The sequence below is a fragment of the Somniosus microcephalus genome, chromosome 6 (genome assembly GCF_052327205.1).
Source record: "Somniosus microcephalus isolate GS21.2 chromosome 6, FLI_Smic_1.0, whole genome shotgun sequence".
In the NCBI taxonomy this organism is placed as follows: Eukaryota; Metazoa; Chordata; class Chondrichthyes; order Squaliformes; family Somniosidae; genus Somniosus; species Somniosus microcephalus.
In genome coordinates, this window is record NC_140992.1 from 132,385,076 (window position 1) to 132,404,504 (window position 19,429).

The 19,429-nt window shown below is 52.0% G+C and overlaps 1 protein-coding gene across 1 annotated transcript in view; it reads right to left on the bottom strand.

The window, feature by feature from the left end:
- Positions 1–19,429, bottom strand: part of LOC147116084 (unconventional myosin-VIIa-like) — a 507,950-nt gene that overhangs the window by 25,624 nt on the left and 462,897 nt on the right. The window contains exon 45 of the mRNA XM_085992002.1: positions 14,887–14,970. Coding sequence (XP_085848128.1) covers positions 14,887–14,970 — 84 coding nt within the window. The remainder of the gene's footprint in view (positions 1–14,886; positions 14,971–19,429) is intronic.

Below are 19,429 nucleotides of genomic sequence, written 5' to 3' on the forward strand. Positions count from 1 at the left end.
ACACTGAACACGGGGCACTGTCACACACTGAACATGGGGCACTATCGCACACTGAACACGGGGCACTGTCACACACACTGAACACGGGGCACTGTCACACACTGAACATGGGGCACTGTCACACACTGAACACGGGGCACTGTCACACACACAGAAGATGGGGCACTGTCACACACACTGAACACGGGGCACTGTCACATACTGGAGACGGGGCACTGTCACACACTGAACGCAGGGCACTGTCACAAACGGTGAACACGGGGCACTGTCACACACACTGAACACGGGACACTGTCGCACACTGAACACAGGGCACTGTCACACACTGAACACGGGACACTGTAACACACACTGAATACGGGGCAGTGTCACACACTGAACACGGGTCACTGTCACACACTGAACACAGGGCACTGTCACACACACTGAACACAGGGCACTGTCACACAATGAACATGGGGCACTGTCACACACTGAACACGGGGCACTGTAACACACACTGAACATGGGGCACAGTCACACACTGAACACGGGGCACAGTCACACACTGAACACGGGGCACTGTCACACACACTGAACACGGGGCACTGTAACACACACTGAACACGGGGCACTGTCAGACACACTGAACACGGGGCACTGTCACACACACTGAACACGGGGCACTGACACACACTGCACACGGGGCACTGTCACGCACTGAACATGGGGCACTGTCGTGCACTGAACACAGGGCACGGTCGCACACTGAACACGGGGCACGGTCGCACACTGAACACGGGGCACTGTCACACACTGAACATGGGGCACTATCGCACACTGAACATGGGGCACTGTCACACACACTGAACACGGGGCACTGTCACACACTGAACATGGGGCACTGTCGCACACTGAACACAGGGCATTATCACACACTGAACACGGGACACTGTAACACACACTGAATACGGGGCAGTGTCACACACTGAACACGGGTCACTGTCACACACTGAACACAGGGCACTGTCACACACACTGAACACAGGGCACTGTCACACAATGAACATGGGGCACTGTCACACACTGAACATGGGGCACTGTAACACACACTGAACACGGGGCACAGTCACACACTGAACACGGGGCACAGTCACACACTGAACACGGGGCACTGTCACACACACTGAACACGGGGCACTGTAACACACACTGAACACGGGGCACTGTCACATACTGAACAGGGGGCACTCTCACACACACTGAACACGAGGGCACTGTCACACGCACTGAACACCGGGCACTGTCACACACTGAAAATGGGGCACTGTCACACACTGAACACGGGGCACTCTCACACACACTGCACACGGGGCACTCTCACACACACTGAACACGGGGGCACTGTCACACACAGTGAACACGGGGCACTGTCACATACTGAAAACGGGGCACTGTCACACACTGAACACGGGGCAGTGTAACACACACTGAACAGGGGGCACTGTCACACACACTGAACACGGGGCACTGTCACACACACTGAACACGGGGCACTGTCACACACTGAACACGTGTAGGGGTTGCTAAATTTCCCCTATTTCCCTGAAGATTGAAAATATTGGTCCACATCGTGGACGAAGAATTGGGTGATGTGACTGGTCTGCAGGGTTTTAAAATGTTGCTAGAACCGCAAAAAAAGACTGTTCTGAGATGGAAAGAACGTGGACAACATGGGAGTAGAGGAATTTTGTGGAAAATATTCACACACCTTGAGACAGTACATCTTAATAAAGTCGTTCCCTGGAGTTTGGGCAATCACAAAAGTTTTTTAAATGGCCACAGAAAGCATGGCAAAATGAGCAGCAAGCAGCTCGAGTTGCCTGTGTGTACAAGTGGGAGGATACAGTGGCTGTGAGTCAGACCTGCCAATCAAAGGGAGTTTCCCTCTCAGCACTTGAAGTTATTTATTGACTTAAGCAATTGCCCACTTGAGAATTGACCGCAGGACAATCGATTTGTAACTGCTATGTTTGCACAGCCATTCAGAGCTCATTCACAGACAATGAGAGACTAAAACCCTGGAATAGACTTTTGGTCTGCAACCATTGAAGAACTGAATGGGTTTAAATCACCTATTATTCTGGACAATAGAGCAGTTGAATTTACCTTTTGTTTTAGCCCAGGTGGGCTCCGGATGTGGGCGGGAACATTTCGGCCCCACAGTGCAGACACACTAACCCAGTCCAACCACTTTGAGTCAGCCAATCACAGCTTTTCTCTTGTGAAGTGGAACTTTTTGGGCGCGAATTTTCCAGACAGGCAAACAGCAGGGAAGGGGGGGGGCCTCACCAGGTATATATGATAGCTCCTTAGAAGCTATCTCTCTTTACTTCCTGGGACCACAGGTGAGCCTCTCTCTCTCTCTCTCTCTCTCACTTCGCTGGACCACATGTGAGCAGAGTTTCTGACTCCTCAGCAAAGCAACCTAGTAAGGGTTAGGGGGATGGTAATTAAGGGGATATTGCTAAGATTGTTTAATCAGCATTGTAGTCACTTACCCCTCGTTTTTACCATCTGCATTCCCCCATTTAAGCAATTTTACTGTAATTACTGTGTTCATGTGGTATAGTTAGATATTTGATTATAGTTTCTTTTAGTTAATAAAACTTGATTTTTTCTCTCATCCAAACCACGTGTCCGTTTTTAATATCATTAATTATAAGTCCTGCAGTCAGAACTGGAAGGTGGGGTAGCGATTCGAAACCGCTGTTTGAAAATTGGTTTATTGGAAATTGGTTTACAGTGTAGCAGCAGGCTGCCTGACCAGGTGAATTACCTTAAACCAGTTAAAAGAAGCCCCCCCTTACACACGGGGCACTGTCACACACTGAACACGGGGCACTGTCACACACACTCAACACGGGGCACTGTCACACACACTGAACACGGGGCACTCACACACTGAACACGGGGCCACTGTCACACACACTGAACACGGGGCACTGTCACACACACTGAACATGGGGCACTGTCACACACACTGAACACGGGGCACTGTCACACACACTGAACACGGGGCACTGTCACACACACTGAACAAGGGGCACTGTCGCACACATTGAACAAGGGGCACTGTCGCACACACTGAACACGGGGCTCTGTCGCACACACTGAACACGGGGCACTGTCACACACACTGAACACGGGGCACTGTCACAAACACTGAACACGGGGCACTGTCACACACACTGAACACGGGGCCACTGTCACACACACTGAACACGGGGCACTGTCACAAACACTGAACACGGGGGCACTGTCACACACAGTGAACACGGGGCACTGTCACATACTGAAAACGGGGCACTGTCACACACTGAACACGGGGCAGTGTAACACACACTGAACAGGGGGCACTGTCACACACACTGAACACGGGGCACTGTCACACACACTGAACACGGGGCACTGTCACACACTGAACACGTGTAGGGGTTGCTAAATTTCCCCTATTTCCCTGAAGATTGAAAATATTGGTCCACATCGTGGACGAAGAATTGGGTGATGTGACTGGTCTGCAGGGTTTTAAAATGTTGCTAGAACCGCAAAAAAAGACTGTTCTGAGATGGAAAGAACGTGGACAACATGGGAGTAGAGGAATTTTGTGGAAAATATTCACACACCTTGAGACAGTACATCTTAATAAAGTCGTTCCCTGGAGTTTGGGCAATCACAAAAGTTTTTTAAATGGCCACAGAAAGCATGGCAAAATGAGCAGCAAGCAGCTCGAGTTGCCTGTGTGTACAAGTGGGAGGATACAGTGGCTGTGAGTCAGACCTGCCAATCAAAGGGAGTTTCCCTCTCAGCACTTGAAGTTATTTATTGACTTAAGCAATTGCCCACTTGAGAATTGACCGCAGGACAATCGATTTGTAACTGCTATGTTTGCACAGCCATTCAGAGCTCATTCACAGACAATGAGAGACTAAAACCCTGGAATAGACTTTTGGTCTGCAACCATTGAAGAACTGAATGGGTTTAAATCACCTATTATTCTGGACAATAGAGCAGTTGAATTTACCTTTTGTTTTAGCCCAGGTGGGCTCCGGATGTGGGCGGGAACATTTCGGCCCCACAGTGCAGACACACTAACCCAGTCCAACCACTTTGAGTCAGCCAATCACAGCTTTTCTCTTGTGAAGTGGAACTTTTTGGGCGCGAATTTTCCAGACAGGCAAACAGCAGGGAAGGGGGGGGGGCCTCACCAGGTATATATGATAGCTCCTTAGAAGCTATCTCTCTTTACTTCCTGGGACCACAGGTGAGCCTCTCTCTCTCTCTCTCTCTCTCACTTCGCTGGACCACATGTGAGCAGAGTTTCTGACTCCTCAGCAAAGCAACCTAGTAAGGGTTAGGGGGATGGTAATTAAGGGGATATTGCTAAGATTGTTTAATCAGCATTGTAGTCACTTACCCCTCGTTTTTACCATCTGCATTCCCCCATTTAAGCAATTTTACTGTAATTACTGTGTTCATGTGGTATAGTTAGATATTTGATTATAGTTTCTTTTAGTTAATAAAACTTGATTTTTTCTCTCATCCAAACCACGTGTCCGTTTTTAATATCATTAATTATAAGTCCTGCAGTCAGAACTGGAAGGTGGGGTAGCGATTCGAAACCGCTGTTTGAAAATTGGTTTATTGGAAATTGGTTTACAGTGTAGCAGCAGGCTGCCTGACCAGGTGAATTACCTTAAACCAGTTAAAAGAAGCCCCCCCTTACACACGGGGCACTGTCACACACTGAACACGGGGCACTGTCACACACACTCAACACGGGGCACTGTCACACACACTGAACACGGGGCACTCACACACTGAACACGGGGCCACTGTCACACACACTGAACACGGGGCACTGTCACACACACTGAACATGGGGCACTGTCACACACACTGAACACGGGGCACTGTCACACACACTGAACACGGGGCACTGTCACACACACTGAACAAGGGGCACTGTCGCACACATTGAACAAGGGGCACTGTCGCACACACTGAACACGGGGCTCTGTCGCACACACTGAACACGGGGCACTGTCACACACACTGAACACGGGGCACTGTCACAAACACTGAACACGGGGCACTGTCACACACACTGAACACGGGGCCACTGTCACACACACTGAACACGGGGCACTGTCACAAACACTGAACACGGGGCACTGTCACACACACTGAACACGGGGCACTGTCACACACACTGAACAAGGGGCACTGTCACACACACTGAACAAGGGGCACTGTCACACACACTGAACAAGGGGCACTGTCGCACACACTGAACACGGGGCACTGTCACACACTGAACACGCGGCACTGTCACACACTGAACACGGGGCACAGTCACACACTGAACGCAGGGCACTGTCACAAACACTGAATACGGGGCACTGTAACACGCTGAACAGGGGGCACTGTCACACACAATGAGCATGGGGCACTGTCACACACTGAACATGGGGCACTGTCACACACTGAACGCGGGCACTGTCACACACACTGAACACAGGGCACTGTCACACACTGAACACGGGGCACTGTCACACACTGAACACGGGGCACTGTCACACACACTGAACACGGGGCACTGTCACACACACTGAACACGGGGCACTGACACACACTGCACACCGGGCACTGTCACGCACTGAACATGGGGCACTGTCGCGCACTGAACACAGGGCACGGTCGCACACTGAACACGGGGCACTGTCACACACTGAACACGGGGCACTGTCACACACTGAACATGGGGCACTATCGCACACTGAACACGGGGCACTGTCACACACACTGAACACGGGGCACTGTCACACACTGAACACGGGGCACTGTCACACACACTGAACAAGGGGCACTGTCACACACACTGAACAAGGGGCACTGTCACACACACTGAACAAGGGGCACTGTCGCACACACTGAACACGGGGCACTGTCACACACTGAACACGCGGCACTGTCACACACTGAACACGGGGCACAGTCACACACTGAACGCAGGGCACTGTCACAAACACTGAATACGGGGCACTGTAACACGCTGAACAGGGGGCACTGTCACACACAATGAGCATGGGGCACTGTCACACACTGAACATGGGGCACTGTCACACACTGAACGCGGGCACTGTCACACACACTGAACACAGGGCACTGTCACACACTGAACACGGGGCACTGTCACACACTGAACACGGGGCACTGTCACACACACTGAACACGGGGCACTGTCACACACACTGAACACGGGGCACTGACACACACTGCACACCGGGCACTGTCATGCACTGAACATGGGGCACTGTCGCGCACTGAACACAGGGCACGGTCGCACACTGAACACGGGGCACTGTCACACACTGAACACGGGGCACTGTCACACACTGAACATGGGGCACTATCGCACACTGAACACGGGGCACTGTCACACACACTGAACACGGGGCACTGTCACACACTGAACACGGGGCACTGTCACACACACAGAAGATGGGGCACTGTCACACACACTGAACACGGGGCACTGTCACATACTGGAGACGGGGCACTGTCACACACTGAACGCAGGGCACTGTCACAAACGGTGAACACGGGGCACTGTCACACACACTGAACACGGGACACTGTCGCACACTGAATACGGGGCAGTGTCACACACTGAACACGGGTCACTGTCACACACTGAACACAGGGCACTGTCACACACACTGAACACAGGGCACTGTCACACAATGAACATGGGGCACTGTCACACACTGAACACGGGGCACTGTAACACACACTGAACACGGGGCACAGTCACACACTGAACACGGGGCACAGTCACACACTGAACACGGGGCACTGTAACACACACTGAACATGGGGCACTGTCAGACACACTGAACACGGGGCACTGTCACACACACTGAACACGGGGCACTGACACACACTGCACACCGGGCACAGTCACGCACTGAACATGGGGCACTGTCGTGCACTGAACACAGGGCACGGTCACACACTGAACACGGGGCACTGTCACACACTGAACACGGGGCACTGTCACACACTGAACATGGGGCACTATCGCACACTGAACACGGGGCACTGTCACACACACTGAACACGGGGCACTGTCACACACTGAACATGGGGCACTGTCGCACACTGGATACGGGGCAGTGTCACACACTGAACACGGGTCACTGTCACACACTGAACACAGGGCACTGTCACACACACTGAACACAGGGCACTGTCACACAATGAACATAGGGCACTGTCACACACTGAACACGGGGCACTGTAACACACACTGAACACGGGGCACAGTCACACACTGAACACGGGGCACAGTCACACACTGAACACGGGGCACTGTCACACACACTGAACACGGGGCACTGTAACACACACTGAACACGGGGCACTGTCACATACTGAACAGGGGGCACTCTCACACACACTGAACACGAGGGCACTGTCACACGCACTGAACACCGGGCACTGTCACACACTGAAAACGGGGCACTGTCACACACTTAACACGGGGCACTCTCACACACACTACACACGGGGCACTCTCACACACACTGAACACGGGGGCACTGTCACACACAGTGAACACGGGGCACTGACACATACTGAAAACGGGGCACTGTCACACACTGAACACGGGGCACTTTCACACACTGAACACGGGGCAGTGTAACACACACTGAACAGGGGGCACTGTCACACACACTGAACACGGGGCACTGTCACACACACTGAACACGGGGCACTGTCACACACACTGAACAAGGGGCACTGTCACACACATTGAACAAGGGGCACTGTCGCACACACTGAACACGGGGCTTTGTCGCACACACTGAACACGGGGCACTCACACACTGAACACGGGGCCACTGTCACACACAATGAACATGGGGCACTGTCACACACACTGAACACGGGGCACTGTCTCACACACACTGAACATGGGGCACTCACACACTGAACACGGGGCCACTGTCACACACACTGAACACGGGGCACTGTCACAAACACTGAACACGGGGCACTGTCACACACACTGAACACGGGGCACTGTCACACACACTGAACAAGGGGCACTGTCACACACACTGAACAAGGGGCACTGTCACACACACTGAACAAGGGGCACTGTCGCACACACTGAACACGGGGCTCTGTCGCACACACTGAACACTGGGCACTCACACACTGAACACGGGGCACTCTCACACACTGAACACGGGGCACTGTCACACACACTGAACAAGGGGCACTGTCGCACACACTGAACACGGGGCACTGTCACACACTGAACACGGGGCACTGTCACACACTGAACACGGGCCACTGTCACACACTGAACACGGGGCACTGTCACACACTGAACACGGGGCACTGTCACACACACTGAACACGGGGCACTGTCGCGCACTGAACAAGGGGAACTGTCACACACTGAACACGGGGCACTGTCACACACTGAACACGGAGCACTGTCACACACTGAACACGGGGCACTGTCACACACACTGAACAAGGGGCACTGTCGCACACACTAAACAAGGGGCACTGTCGCACACACTGAACACGGGGCACTGTCACACACTGAACACGGGCCACTGTCACACACTGAACACGGGGCACTGTCACGCACTGAACACGGGGCACTGTCACACACTGAACACGGGGCACTGTCACACACACTGAACACGGGGCACTGTAACACACACTGAACACGGGGCACTGTCGCGCACTGAACATGGGGCACTGTCACACACACTGAACACAGGGCACTGTCGCACGCTGAACACGGGGCTCTGTCACACACTGAACACGGAGCACTGTAACACACACTGAACACGGGGCACTGTCACACACTGAACACCGGGCACTGTCACGCACACTGAACCCTGGGCAATGTCACACACTGAACACGGGGCACTGTAACACACTGAACACGGGGCACTGTCACACACTGAACACGTGGCACTGTAACACACACTGAACACATGGCACTCTCACACACTGAACACGGGGCACAGTCACACACAGAACATGGGGCACTGTCACACACAGAACACGGGGCACTGTCACACACAGAACACGGGGTACTGTCACACACAGAACACGGGGCACTGTCACACACTGAATACGGGGCATTGTCACACACACTGAACACGGGCACTGTCACACACTGAACACGGGGCACTATCACACACACTGAACACGGGGCACTGTCGCACACTGAACACGGGACACTCACACACTGAACACGGGCCACTGTCACGCACTGAACACGGGACACTGTCGCGCACTGAACACGGGACACTGTCGCGCACTGAACACGGGACACTGTCATACACTGAATACGGGGCACTGTTGCACACTCAGGCCCTCCTGCAACTCCCCCTAATTGTTTTTCTATTTGCCCCTGTGGTAAACCACTGTTATTGTTGTTCACCGTTGTTGTTGTTGTTGCACACTGTTGTATCTATGCATGCCTCAGCTGGCTCCGCCCCTGGCTCCACCCACATGCCCAGGTATAAAGGTGACTGCTCTGCAGCCCCCTGCCTTCTTGGAAACCAGTCAACCACGAGAGGCATGCTCTGTTCTTTGTTAATAAAAGCCTTTTAGTTACTCTCCTAACTCTCCGTCTTTTATGAGTAATTAATAGCGCATCAATTTTATTAACAAAAACAAAATGTCGGCACCAAATGCTGAGCAGCAGGCGCTGCAGCAAATGACGGCACCAAACGCTGAGCAGCAGGCGCTGCAGCAAATGACGGCACCAAACGCTGAGCAGCAGGCGCTGCTGCATGCCCTCAGACCAACATGCCTGGACCTAGACCCTCAAGAGGCGGGTTCGTCTACCAAGTTCGCACAATGGCTGCGTTGCTTCGAAGCTTACCTGGAAGCCGCAGCCGTGACACTAGATGGAAACAAACTAAAAATCCTGGCCTCCAAGGTGGGCCACCAAGTCTACACGCTCATCCAGGACGCGACTACCTACGCGGCGGCTATCGATCTGCTAAAAGGACAATACACACGCCCGGTAAATGCGGTTTATGCCAGACACCTCCTGAGATCCCGCAAACAGCAGTCCGGGGAATTGGTGGAGGCATTCCTACGGGCACTACAGATACTCGGCCGAGCCTGCGATTGTAAAGAGGTATCGGCCGCGACACACACGGAGGGACTTATCCGAGATGCTTTCGTTGCGGGCCTCAAGTCCGACTACTCCCGGCAGAGACTGCTGGAGAAGGGCGAAATCGACCTGAAGAAGGCAGTGTCCCTCGCGCTCTCGCTAGACGCGGCCCACCGGAATATGGACGCATTTTCCCTTAACCGCTCCGCACCGTGGACGCTGCAACCTTGGGTCATGGGACCGCCATCCCCGGCACCAACTGCTGCAGCGATGTCCAAGGGCCCGAAATGTTACTTTTGTGGCCAGGCAAAACACCCCAGAGCACGCTGCCCGGCGAAAAACGCTACCTGCTCTGGCTGCGGGAAGAAAGGACACTACGTCAGCGCCTGCAAAGGTAAAACCGCTAACGCCAGCAGCGCCGCGTGTGAACCGTGGGGGCAGCCATCTTGTCTGCCATCTTGGACACCTCCAGCCGCGTGGGGATCGGGATCATGGGCGCAGCCATTTTGTCCGCCATCTTGGACGCCTCCAACTCCAATCGCGGGTGACCCGGACTCAACCACCGCCTCGTCTGACGACCACAGCGACTCGCTCGACCATACGCTGGCCTCCGTGACGCTGGACCAATCTCTCCCTCACCAACTGTCCAGGTCCATGATGGACATTACGGTAAATGGCCGCGCAACTACCTGCCTTTTCAACAGCGGGAGCACGGAGAGCTTTATCCACGCCGACACGGTGCGCAGTTACTCTCTCCCGGTCCTGCCAACGCGCCATCGGATCTCTATGGCTTCCAAATCCCATTCAGCAGACGTCGGTGGCTACTGTGTAATGACCCTTTCAGTAAGGGGCACAGAATACAAAAATTTTAAACTTCTTGTCTTGCCCCATCTCTGCGCTGCCGTTCTACTGGGGTTGGATTTTCAGTGCCACCTTAAAAGTGTCACATTAGTGTACGGCGGACCCCTCCCCCCACTCACAGTCTGCAGCCAGCAGCTTTTAAATCGCCCGCCACGCACCATTTGCAGCCTCTCCAAGCTTAAAGTCCCCCCCCCCTTGTTCGCTAACCTCACCCGCGCCTGTAAGCCCATCGCTACCAAAAGCAGGTGGTACAGTGCCGGGGATAGGAGCTTCATTAAATCCGAAGTAGCAAGACTCCTGAAGGAAGGGATTATTGAGGGTAGCACTAGCCCATGGCGAGCACAAGTGGTGGTAGTGAAGACTGGCGAAAAACAGCGCCTAGTTATTGACTACAGCCAGACGATCAATCACTACACCCAGTTAGATGCATACCCACTCCCCCGCATATCTGACATGGTCAATCAGATAGCACAATACCGGGTGTTCTCGACGATTGATCTGAAGTCGGCATACCACCAGCTCCCCATCAGGGCTGAGGACCGCCAGTACACAGCTTTTGAAGCTGATGGTCATCTCTACCACTTCCTCCGAGTCCCCTTCGGCGTCACCAATGGGGTTTCGGTCTTCCAAAGGGAGATGGACCGAATGGTTGACCAGAACGCGCTGCAGGCCACCTTCCCCTATCTAGACAACGTCACCATCTGCGGCCACGACCAGCAGGACCATGACGTTAACCTAGAGAAATTCCTCCGTACGGCCCAGCGGCTGAATCTAACATACAACAAGGACAAATGTATGTTTCGCACCACGCGGCTCGCCATTCTTGGCTGCGTAGTGGAGAACGGAGTCATCGGCCCCGACCCCGACAGAATGCGCCCCCTTATGGAGCTCCCCCTCCCCCACTGCCAAAAAGCACTGAAGAGATGCCTAGGGTTTTTCTCTTACTATGCTCAGTGGGTGCCCAACTATGCGGACAAAGCCAGACCCCTCATCAAGTCCACCTCCTTCCCCCTGACAGCAGAGGCATGTGCAGCCTTCACTCTCATAAAAAGAGATATTGCGAAGGCCACAATGCACGCAGTGGATGAGTCCATCCCTTTTCAAGTGGAGAGCGACGCATCCGACTTCGCCCTAGCTGCAACCCTTAACCAGGCGGGGAGACCCGTGGCCTTTTTCTCAAGGACCCTCCAGGGCCCCGAGATTCGACACTCCTCTGTCGAAAAGGAGGCCCAGGCCATTGTGGAAGCGGTGCGACATTGGAGGCATTACCTGGCCGGAAAACGATTTACCCTGCTCACTGACCAGCGTTCAGTAGCTTTTATGTTTAACAATAAGCAGAGGGGCAAAATCAAGAACGACAAGATCTTGAGGTGGAGAATTGAACTCTCCACCTACAATTAGGATATCTTGTACCGGCCCGGGAAACTCAATGAGCCCCCAGATGCCCTATCACGTGGTACATGCGCCAACGCGCAGGTTGATAGACTGCAGACCCTCCACAATGACCTCTGCCACCCGGGGGTCACCAGGTTCTTCCATTTCATCAAATCCCGTAACCTGCCCTACGCCATCGAGGAGGTCAGGACCATGACCAGGAACTGCCAAATCTGTGCCGAGTGCAAACCGCATTTTTATAGGCCAGACAGAGCAAGCCTGATCAAGGCCACTCACCCCTTCGAGCGCCTGAGCGTCGATTTTAAAGGGCCCCTCCCCTCCTCTGACCGCAACGTGTACTTCCTCAACATAATTGATGAGTACTCCCGTTTCCCATCCCTTGCCCAGACATGACCAGTACCACGGTCATTAAATGTCTGAATGACCTTTTCGCCTTGTTCGGCTTCCCTAGCTATATCCACAGCGACCGGGGCTCATCCTTTATGAGCGACGAACTCCGTCAGTATCTGCTCACGAGAGGTATTGCTACAAGCAGAACCACCAGCTACAACCCCCGGGGGAACGGCCAGGTGGAAAGAGAGAACGCGACGGTTTGGAAGGCCGTCCTCTTAAACTTAAAATCTAAGGGCCTTCCGACCTCTCGCTGGCAGGAGGTCCTCCCTGCGGCGCTCCACTCCATTCGGTCACTGCTTTGTACGGCCACCAATGCCACCCCCCATGAAAAAATGTTCACTTTCCCCAGGAAGTCCACATCGGGGACCTCGCTACCGACATGGCTGACGTCTCCAGGACCCGTCCTACTGCAGAAGCACGTGAGGTCCCATAAAACGGACCCCCTGGTCGAGAGGGTGAGCCTCCTCCACGCCAACCCCCAGTATGCTTACGTGGCGTACCCAGACGGGCGGGAGGACACAGTCTCCATACGAGACCTCGCACCTTCGGGTGCCCCTGAAACACTACCATTGCCATCCACCACTACCCACAACCCAACCCCTGTAGACGGCATGCCGCAGCCCCAGGACCCGTCATTGACCACCCAACCACTCAATGAGACACCAGATTCAACGTTGGATGCTGCACCATCACCGCTGCCACCACAACGATCAGGACGGCATACAAGGCCACCTGATAGACTCACTTACACGAACCTTTAGTACACTTCACCCCGCCGGACTCAATTTTAAACAAGGGGTGAATGTGGTAAACCACTGTTATTGTTGTTCACCGTTGTTGTTGTTGTTGCACACTGTTGTATCTATGCATGCCTCAGCTGGCTCCGCCCCTGGCTCCACCCACATGCCCAGGTATAAAGGTGACTGCTCTGCAGCCCCCTGCCTTCTTGGAAACCAGTCAACCACGAGAGGCATGCTCTGTTCTTTGTTAATAAAAGCCTTTTAGTTACTCTCCTAACTCTCCGTCTTTTATGAGTAATTAATAGCGCATCAGCCCCCTCCCCTCCTGTGATCAATCTGAGGGCCATTTCTGAGCCCACTCCTACCCTCTTGCATGCCCCCGCACAATTGCACTTTGCAGTATGGCTCACTGGACAGCACTCAGGAAGGGTAGACCTCACTGGCCCTGAGGCACTGAAAGAAAGTTTTGAATTTATACAGCACCTTTCACGACCACCGGACGTCCCAAAGCACTTTACAGCCAATGAGGTACATAACATAAGAACATAAGAAATAGGAGCAGGAGTAGGCCAATCGGCCCCTCGAGCCTGCTCCGCCATTCAATAAGATCATGGCTGATCTGATCCTAACTGCCAATCCACTATCACAGAACTTTTGAAGTGTTATCATTGTTGTATTGTAGGAAACATGGCAGCCAATTTGCACACAGCAAGCTCCCACAAACAGCAATGTGATTATTACCAGATAATGTGTTTTGGTGATGTTGGTTGAGGGATAAATATTGGCCAGGACACCGGGGAGAAAACCCCTGCTCTTCTTCGAAATAATGCCGCAGGATCTTTTACGTCCACCCGAGAGAGCAGACGGGGCCTTGGTTTAACATCTCATCTGAAAGACGGCACCTCCGACAGTGCAGCGCTCCCTCAGCACTGCACTGGACTGTCAGCCTAGATTTACGTGCTCATGTCTCTGGAGTGGGACTTGAACCCACAACCTTGTCTCAGAGGTGAGTGTGCTACCAACTGCGACATGTTTGGGAGTTGTTTGAGGATATTTCCTCTAACTTTGGGAACTTGCTATGAACAAATTGGCTGCCCTGTTTCCTACAAAACAACCATGACTATTCTTCGAAAGTATTTCACTGGCTGTGAAGCGCTTTGGGACATGCAGAGGCCGTGACGGGCGCTATATGAATGCAGGTTCTTTATTTGTCCTTCTGAGTATCCTGTTGTCCCAGTTCAAGGTCCCGAGGCTCGGAATCCCAGTGTTTATAACCAGCTGGTGCTCAGTGATTACCTTAGTTCGTGGGTTTATCACCGTCACCCCTTGCTTGTTGATGGCTATCCGCACAATATCTGGAAAATTGGGCTCGGATGTTTGCTAGAATGGAAAAAGAATGATTTATTAATATCTTCAAAAGATAAATAAGGTTTAAATCAGCATCAGCCTTTTACACTGTAGATTGCATGGCATTTAATACAGTAACATCCAATGGTCCCCATCATCTGCACTTTGTTCTGCGTGGCCTGTTTCTTTTAATGCACGGTCACTTTAAATTTCCGCTCATGCGCAGTATTTACAATGGAGAAGCCAGTCGGGTTCAGGGTCAGTACTGGTGCCAGGGTCGGTACTCGAGCCAGGGTCAGTCGGGGGTCTGGGTCTGGGTCAGGGTCAGTACTGGAGTGGGGGTTGGGGGTCGGGGTCGCTACTCGAGCCAGAGTCGGTAGGGGGTCAGGATCAGGTCATGGTCGGCCAGGGTCGATAGGGGGTCAGGGTCAGTACCGGTGCTGGGGGTTGCGGTCGGTACTCGAGCCAGGGTCGGTAGGGGGTCAGGATCGGGTCAGGGTTCAGGGTCATGGTCGGCCAGGGTCGATAGGGGGTCAGGGTCAGTGTCAGTACCGGTGCTGGGGGTTGCGGTCGGTACTCGAGCCAGGGTCGGTAGGGGGTCGGGGTCGGGGTCAGGGTCAGTACTGGAGCGGGGCTCCGAGCCGAGGCCTGCTTTACACTCCAGACATCAATAGAGTGTAAAGCGGGCGTCTAACCTGAACCTGCTCCCTTCCTGGCGGGCGAGTTAGTTAATTTGGTGCTTTATTGCATGTGTCTGTATTGGTGTTTAGTGGACGTGAATGCGTGGCGTGTGAAGCAGAGCAGTCTGATTCTTCACAACAACATCATTTAGTGGCCTGGGCAGAACCACCAAGGCTTTCATAATGAGGAGAAGGAAGTGTAACTCCATTAAACCTGGGTTTGAACTCAGTGTTGTCCACTTGAAATCCCTGACGTTTTACCACCAAGCTCACGGGAGGAATTACTTCTGGTTTAATCTCTCATTTCTGCATACATCTGAAAAGGCAATGGCTCCATTGCTGTGTCCTGTAACAAAGATTCATTTGCTCATCTGAGTCAGAAGGTTGTGGGTTCAAGTCCCACTCCAGGGACTTGAGCACAAAAATCTAGGCTGAAATGACACTCCAGTGCAGTACTGAGGGAGTGCTGCACTGTCGGAGGTGCCGTCTTTTGGATGAGATGTTAAACCGAGGTCCCGTCTGCTCCCTCAGGTGGACGTAAAAGATCCCACGGCACTATTTCGAAGAAGAGCAGGGGAGTTATGCCCGGTGTCCTCTGGGGCTAATATTTATCCTTCAATCAACATCACTAAAACAGATTATCTGGTCATTATCACATCACTGTTTGTGGGAGCTTGCTGTGCGCAATTGGCAGCTGCATTTCCTACATTACAACAGTGACGAAACTTCAAAAAGTACCTCATTGGCTGTAAAGCACTTTGGGATGTCCTGAGGTCATGACATAAATGCAAATTCTTTCATGGTGCCAATTTAGGTAGCATCCAACACAATTGTTAAAAAACTATTGTTAACATGTTACAGTCTGAACATGCTAAAGTCTGAATTATTCAACAAGAAAGACTTGCATTTCTATAGCACCTTTCACAACTTCAGGACATCCCAAAGCACTTTACAGTCAGGATTTTTGAAGTTGTAATGTAGGAAACGCGGCAGTTAGTTTGCACACAGCAAGCTCCCACAAACAGCAATGTAATAAAAAAACAGATGATCTGTTTTAGTGATGTTGATTGAGGGATAAATATTGACCAGGACACTGGGGAGAACTCCCCTGCTCTTCTTTGAAATAGTGCCGTGGGATCTTTTATACCCACCTGCGAGGGCAGACAGGGCCTCAGTTTAATGCCTCATCTGAAAGAGGGCACCTCAGACAGCACTGCACTGGAGTGTCAAGCCTAGATTTTGTGCTCAAGTCTCTGGAGTGGGATTTGAACCCACATCGTGCTGACTCAGAGGCGAGAGTGCTACCCACTGAGCCACAGCTGACACCAATGCCCAATTATTATTTTTTTATTATTTGTTCATAGGATGTGGCCGTTGTCATGAATCTTATCATGACTCATGAAGTAACTCTGGGCGGCCAGCTGGTGGCGCCGTCCAAGGAGTATAAATACTCGGGTGTGGGCCCAGCTTGCTCAGGATGTTTCTGTAGCCAGGAACTAGTGATGTAACTAGAATCTCATGGTTTTGAAACAGTTGATTAAAGCCTTGTTTTATACTCAAACCAAATGCTCAGTAGTCTTTTTACATCAATTTAATCAACTGTGTATCGGCTCCACGCTCTGAGTGATTTCGGGAACAGCCAGCTACGACTTCAACTGTAGAAAGGAACTCCGACGTAGAAATCAATCCATCATGGACAAACTACTCAGACCCGCCCGTCTTGACTGGAGCCGAATTCACCTACAGCTGCTAAGGTATGGAAACACTGGTATCGTACCTTCAGCAACTTCCTCAGGGTGTGTGGTGAGAATGTTCCTGATAAATTAGAGATACTTGCCAATTATGTATCTCATGTGTTTGACTATATCGAAGACTGTGTAGACTATGACTCCGCTATCCTAGTATTACAGCGACTATATGTTAAGGCCCCAAATGAAATTTTTGCTCGGCATCTACTGGCCACAACTCGACAACAACCCGGGGAATCATTTGACGAATTCCTTCAAAGGTTTCGCAGGCTCAGCAAGGATTGTAATCTTAAAGCTGTCACAGCTGAGCAGTACCAGAAGGAGCTAATTCGTGATTCTTTTATTAATGGAATTACGTCTCCCTTCATACGCCAGCGTCTGTGGGAGAATAAAACCCTCGAGTTACAGGCTGCCTATGACCAGGCATGTTCCCTAGACTTAGCAAAGAGGAATGCAGATACCTATCTTTTACCACGTGCACGGGCTGCTGCTATCACTTTTAATGACTCCCTCGATAGGTCTCGGACGGAAGCCCTCATTGATGATGACTCTAACCTAGCGGATGACAACCCTACCCTAGAAGCCTTCACTGATGATGACCCTGCCCTAGCAGCATCTTGGCAATCTGGAAGGAAGTGTTTCTTCTGTGGAGGTGCATTCCACTATAGGAAATTTTGTCCTGCGCGTAACGCAACCTGCAATCATTGCAGTAAGAAAGGTCACTTTTCTAAGGTATGCCAGTCAAGAGCCTCTGTTAGTAAGAAAGGTCACTTTTCTAAGGTATACCAGTCGAGAGCCTGTTAGTTTTGCAGCTACTATCTATAAAACTGCTCCTCCCCCAAGAACCACTACTAAGGTTACAGCTGTCAAGGGTAAAACTGCCCCTCCTCCCATCACAGCTGTTTTTCCCCAAAGTCTGTCGCATGCAGCCACGAAGGTTTTGGTAAATGGACACATTTTGAGTGCATTAATCGACTCATGCAGCTCTGACAGCTTCATTAGTGAGCGGGCTGTCAGTAAGTTAAAACTGAGTATTGACCCCTCGAACAGGGAAATTGCAATGGCTCTGACGACACTGACCACCAACTCTTCCGGCTTTTGTCTTGTCGACCTTATTCTCAATGGCCGCACTTATTTCTCCACCCAGCTCGGGGTGCTCAAAAACCTATGCAGTGATGTGCTCCTGGGACAGGATTTCCAGAAACAACACAAGACTCACTTTCGAGTTTGGAGGGTCAAAGCCGGAGCTTACTATTTCCAAAGTACCATTTTGTGCGCTTTCGGCGGCTTCGCTCGACGAACCCTCTTTGTTTGCCAATCTTTCCCCCCGATGTAAGCCCATAATCACTAAATCACGATGTTTCAGCCAAGATGATTGATCCTTTATCGAGGCAGAAATCTCTCACCTTCTAGCTGATGGTATCATTGAGCAATGTTCATCTTCTCACAGCGTCGGCGGGAATCTTGAGCGGCAGAGCGGGGCTATAAAAGGCCCCAGAGACCAGGTAAGGCCTCACAGCGTCGACGGGAATCTTGAGCGGCAGAGCGGGGCTATAAAAGGCCCCAGAGACCAGGTAAGGCCTCACAGCATTGGCGGGAATCTCGAGCGACAGAGTGGGGCTAGAAAAGGCCCCAGAGACCAGGTAAGGCCTCACAGCGTCGGCGGGAAACTCGAGCGGCAGAGCGGGGCTATAAAAGGCCCCAGAGACCAGGTAAGGCCTACCAGTCTCCGAACTCGGAGGGAAGGAGAGAGGTAAAAAGTAATCCAAGTGTGACGTCACCAGAAAGCGGGTAAGTGATTGGTTGGTAAGTATTTCTCTCTTTTTTAAGCTGAAACTCTGTGGTTTATAGTTTCTAAGGTGCGATATTCATCATCTAGAAAAATAATATTAATAATTTTAATTAATTACATAGAATGGGAGATCAGGTGATGTGTTGCTGCTGCAATGTGTGGGAGCTGGTGGACACCATTGATGTTCACGGTGATCACATTTGCAGTAAGTGTTGGCTGCTCGAGGAATTCCGGCTCCGTGTTGAAGAGCTGGAGTCCGAGCTTCAAACACT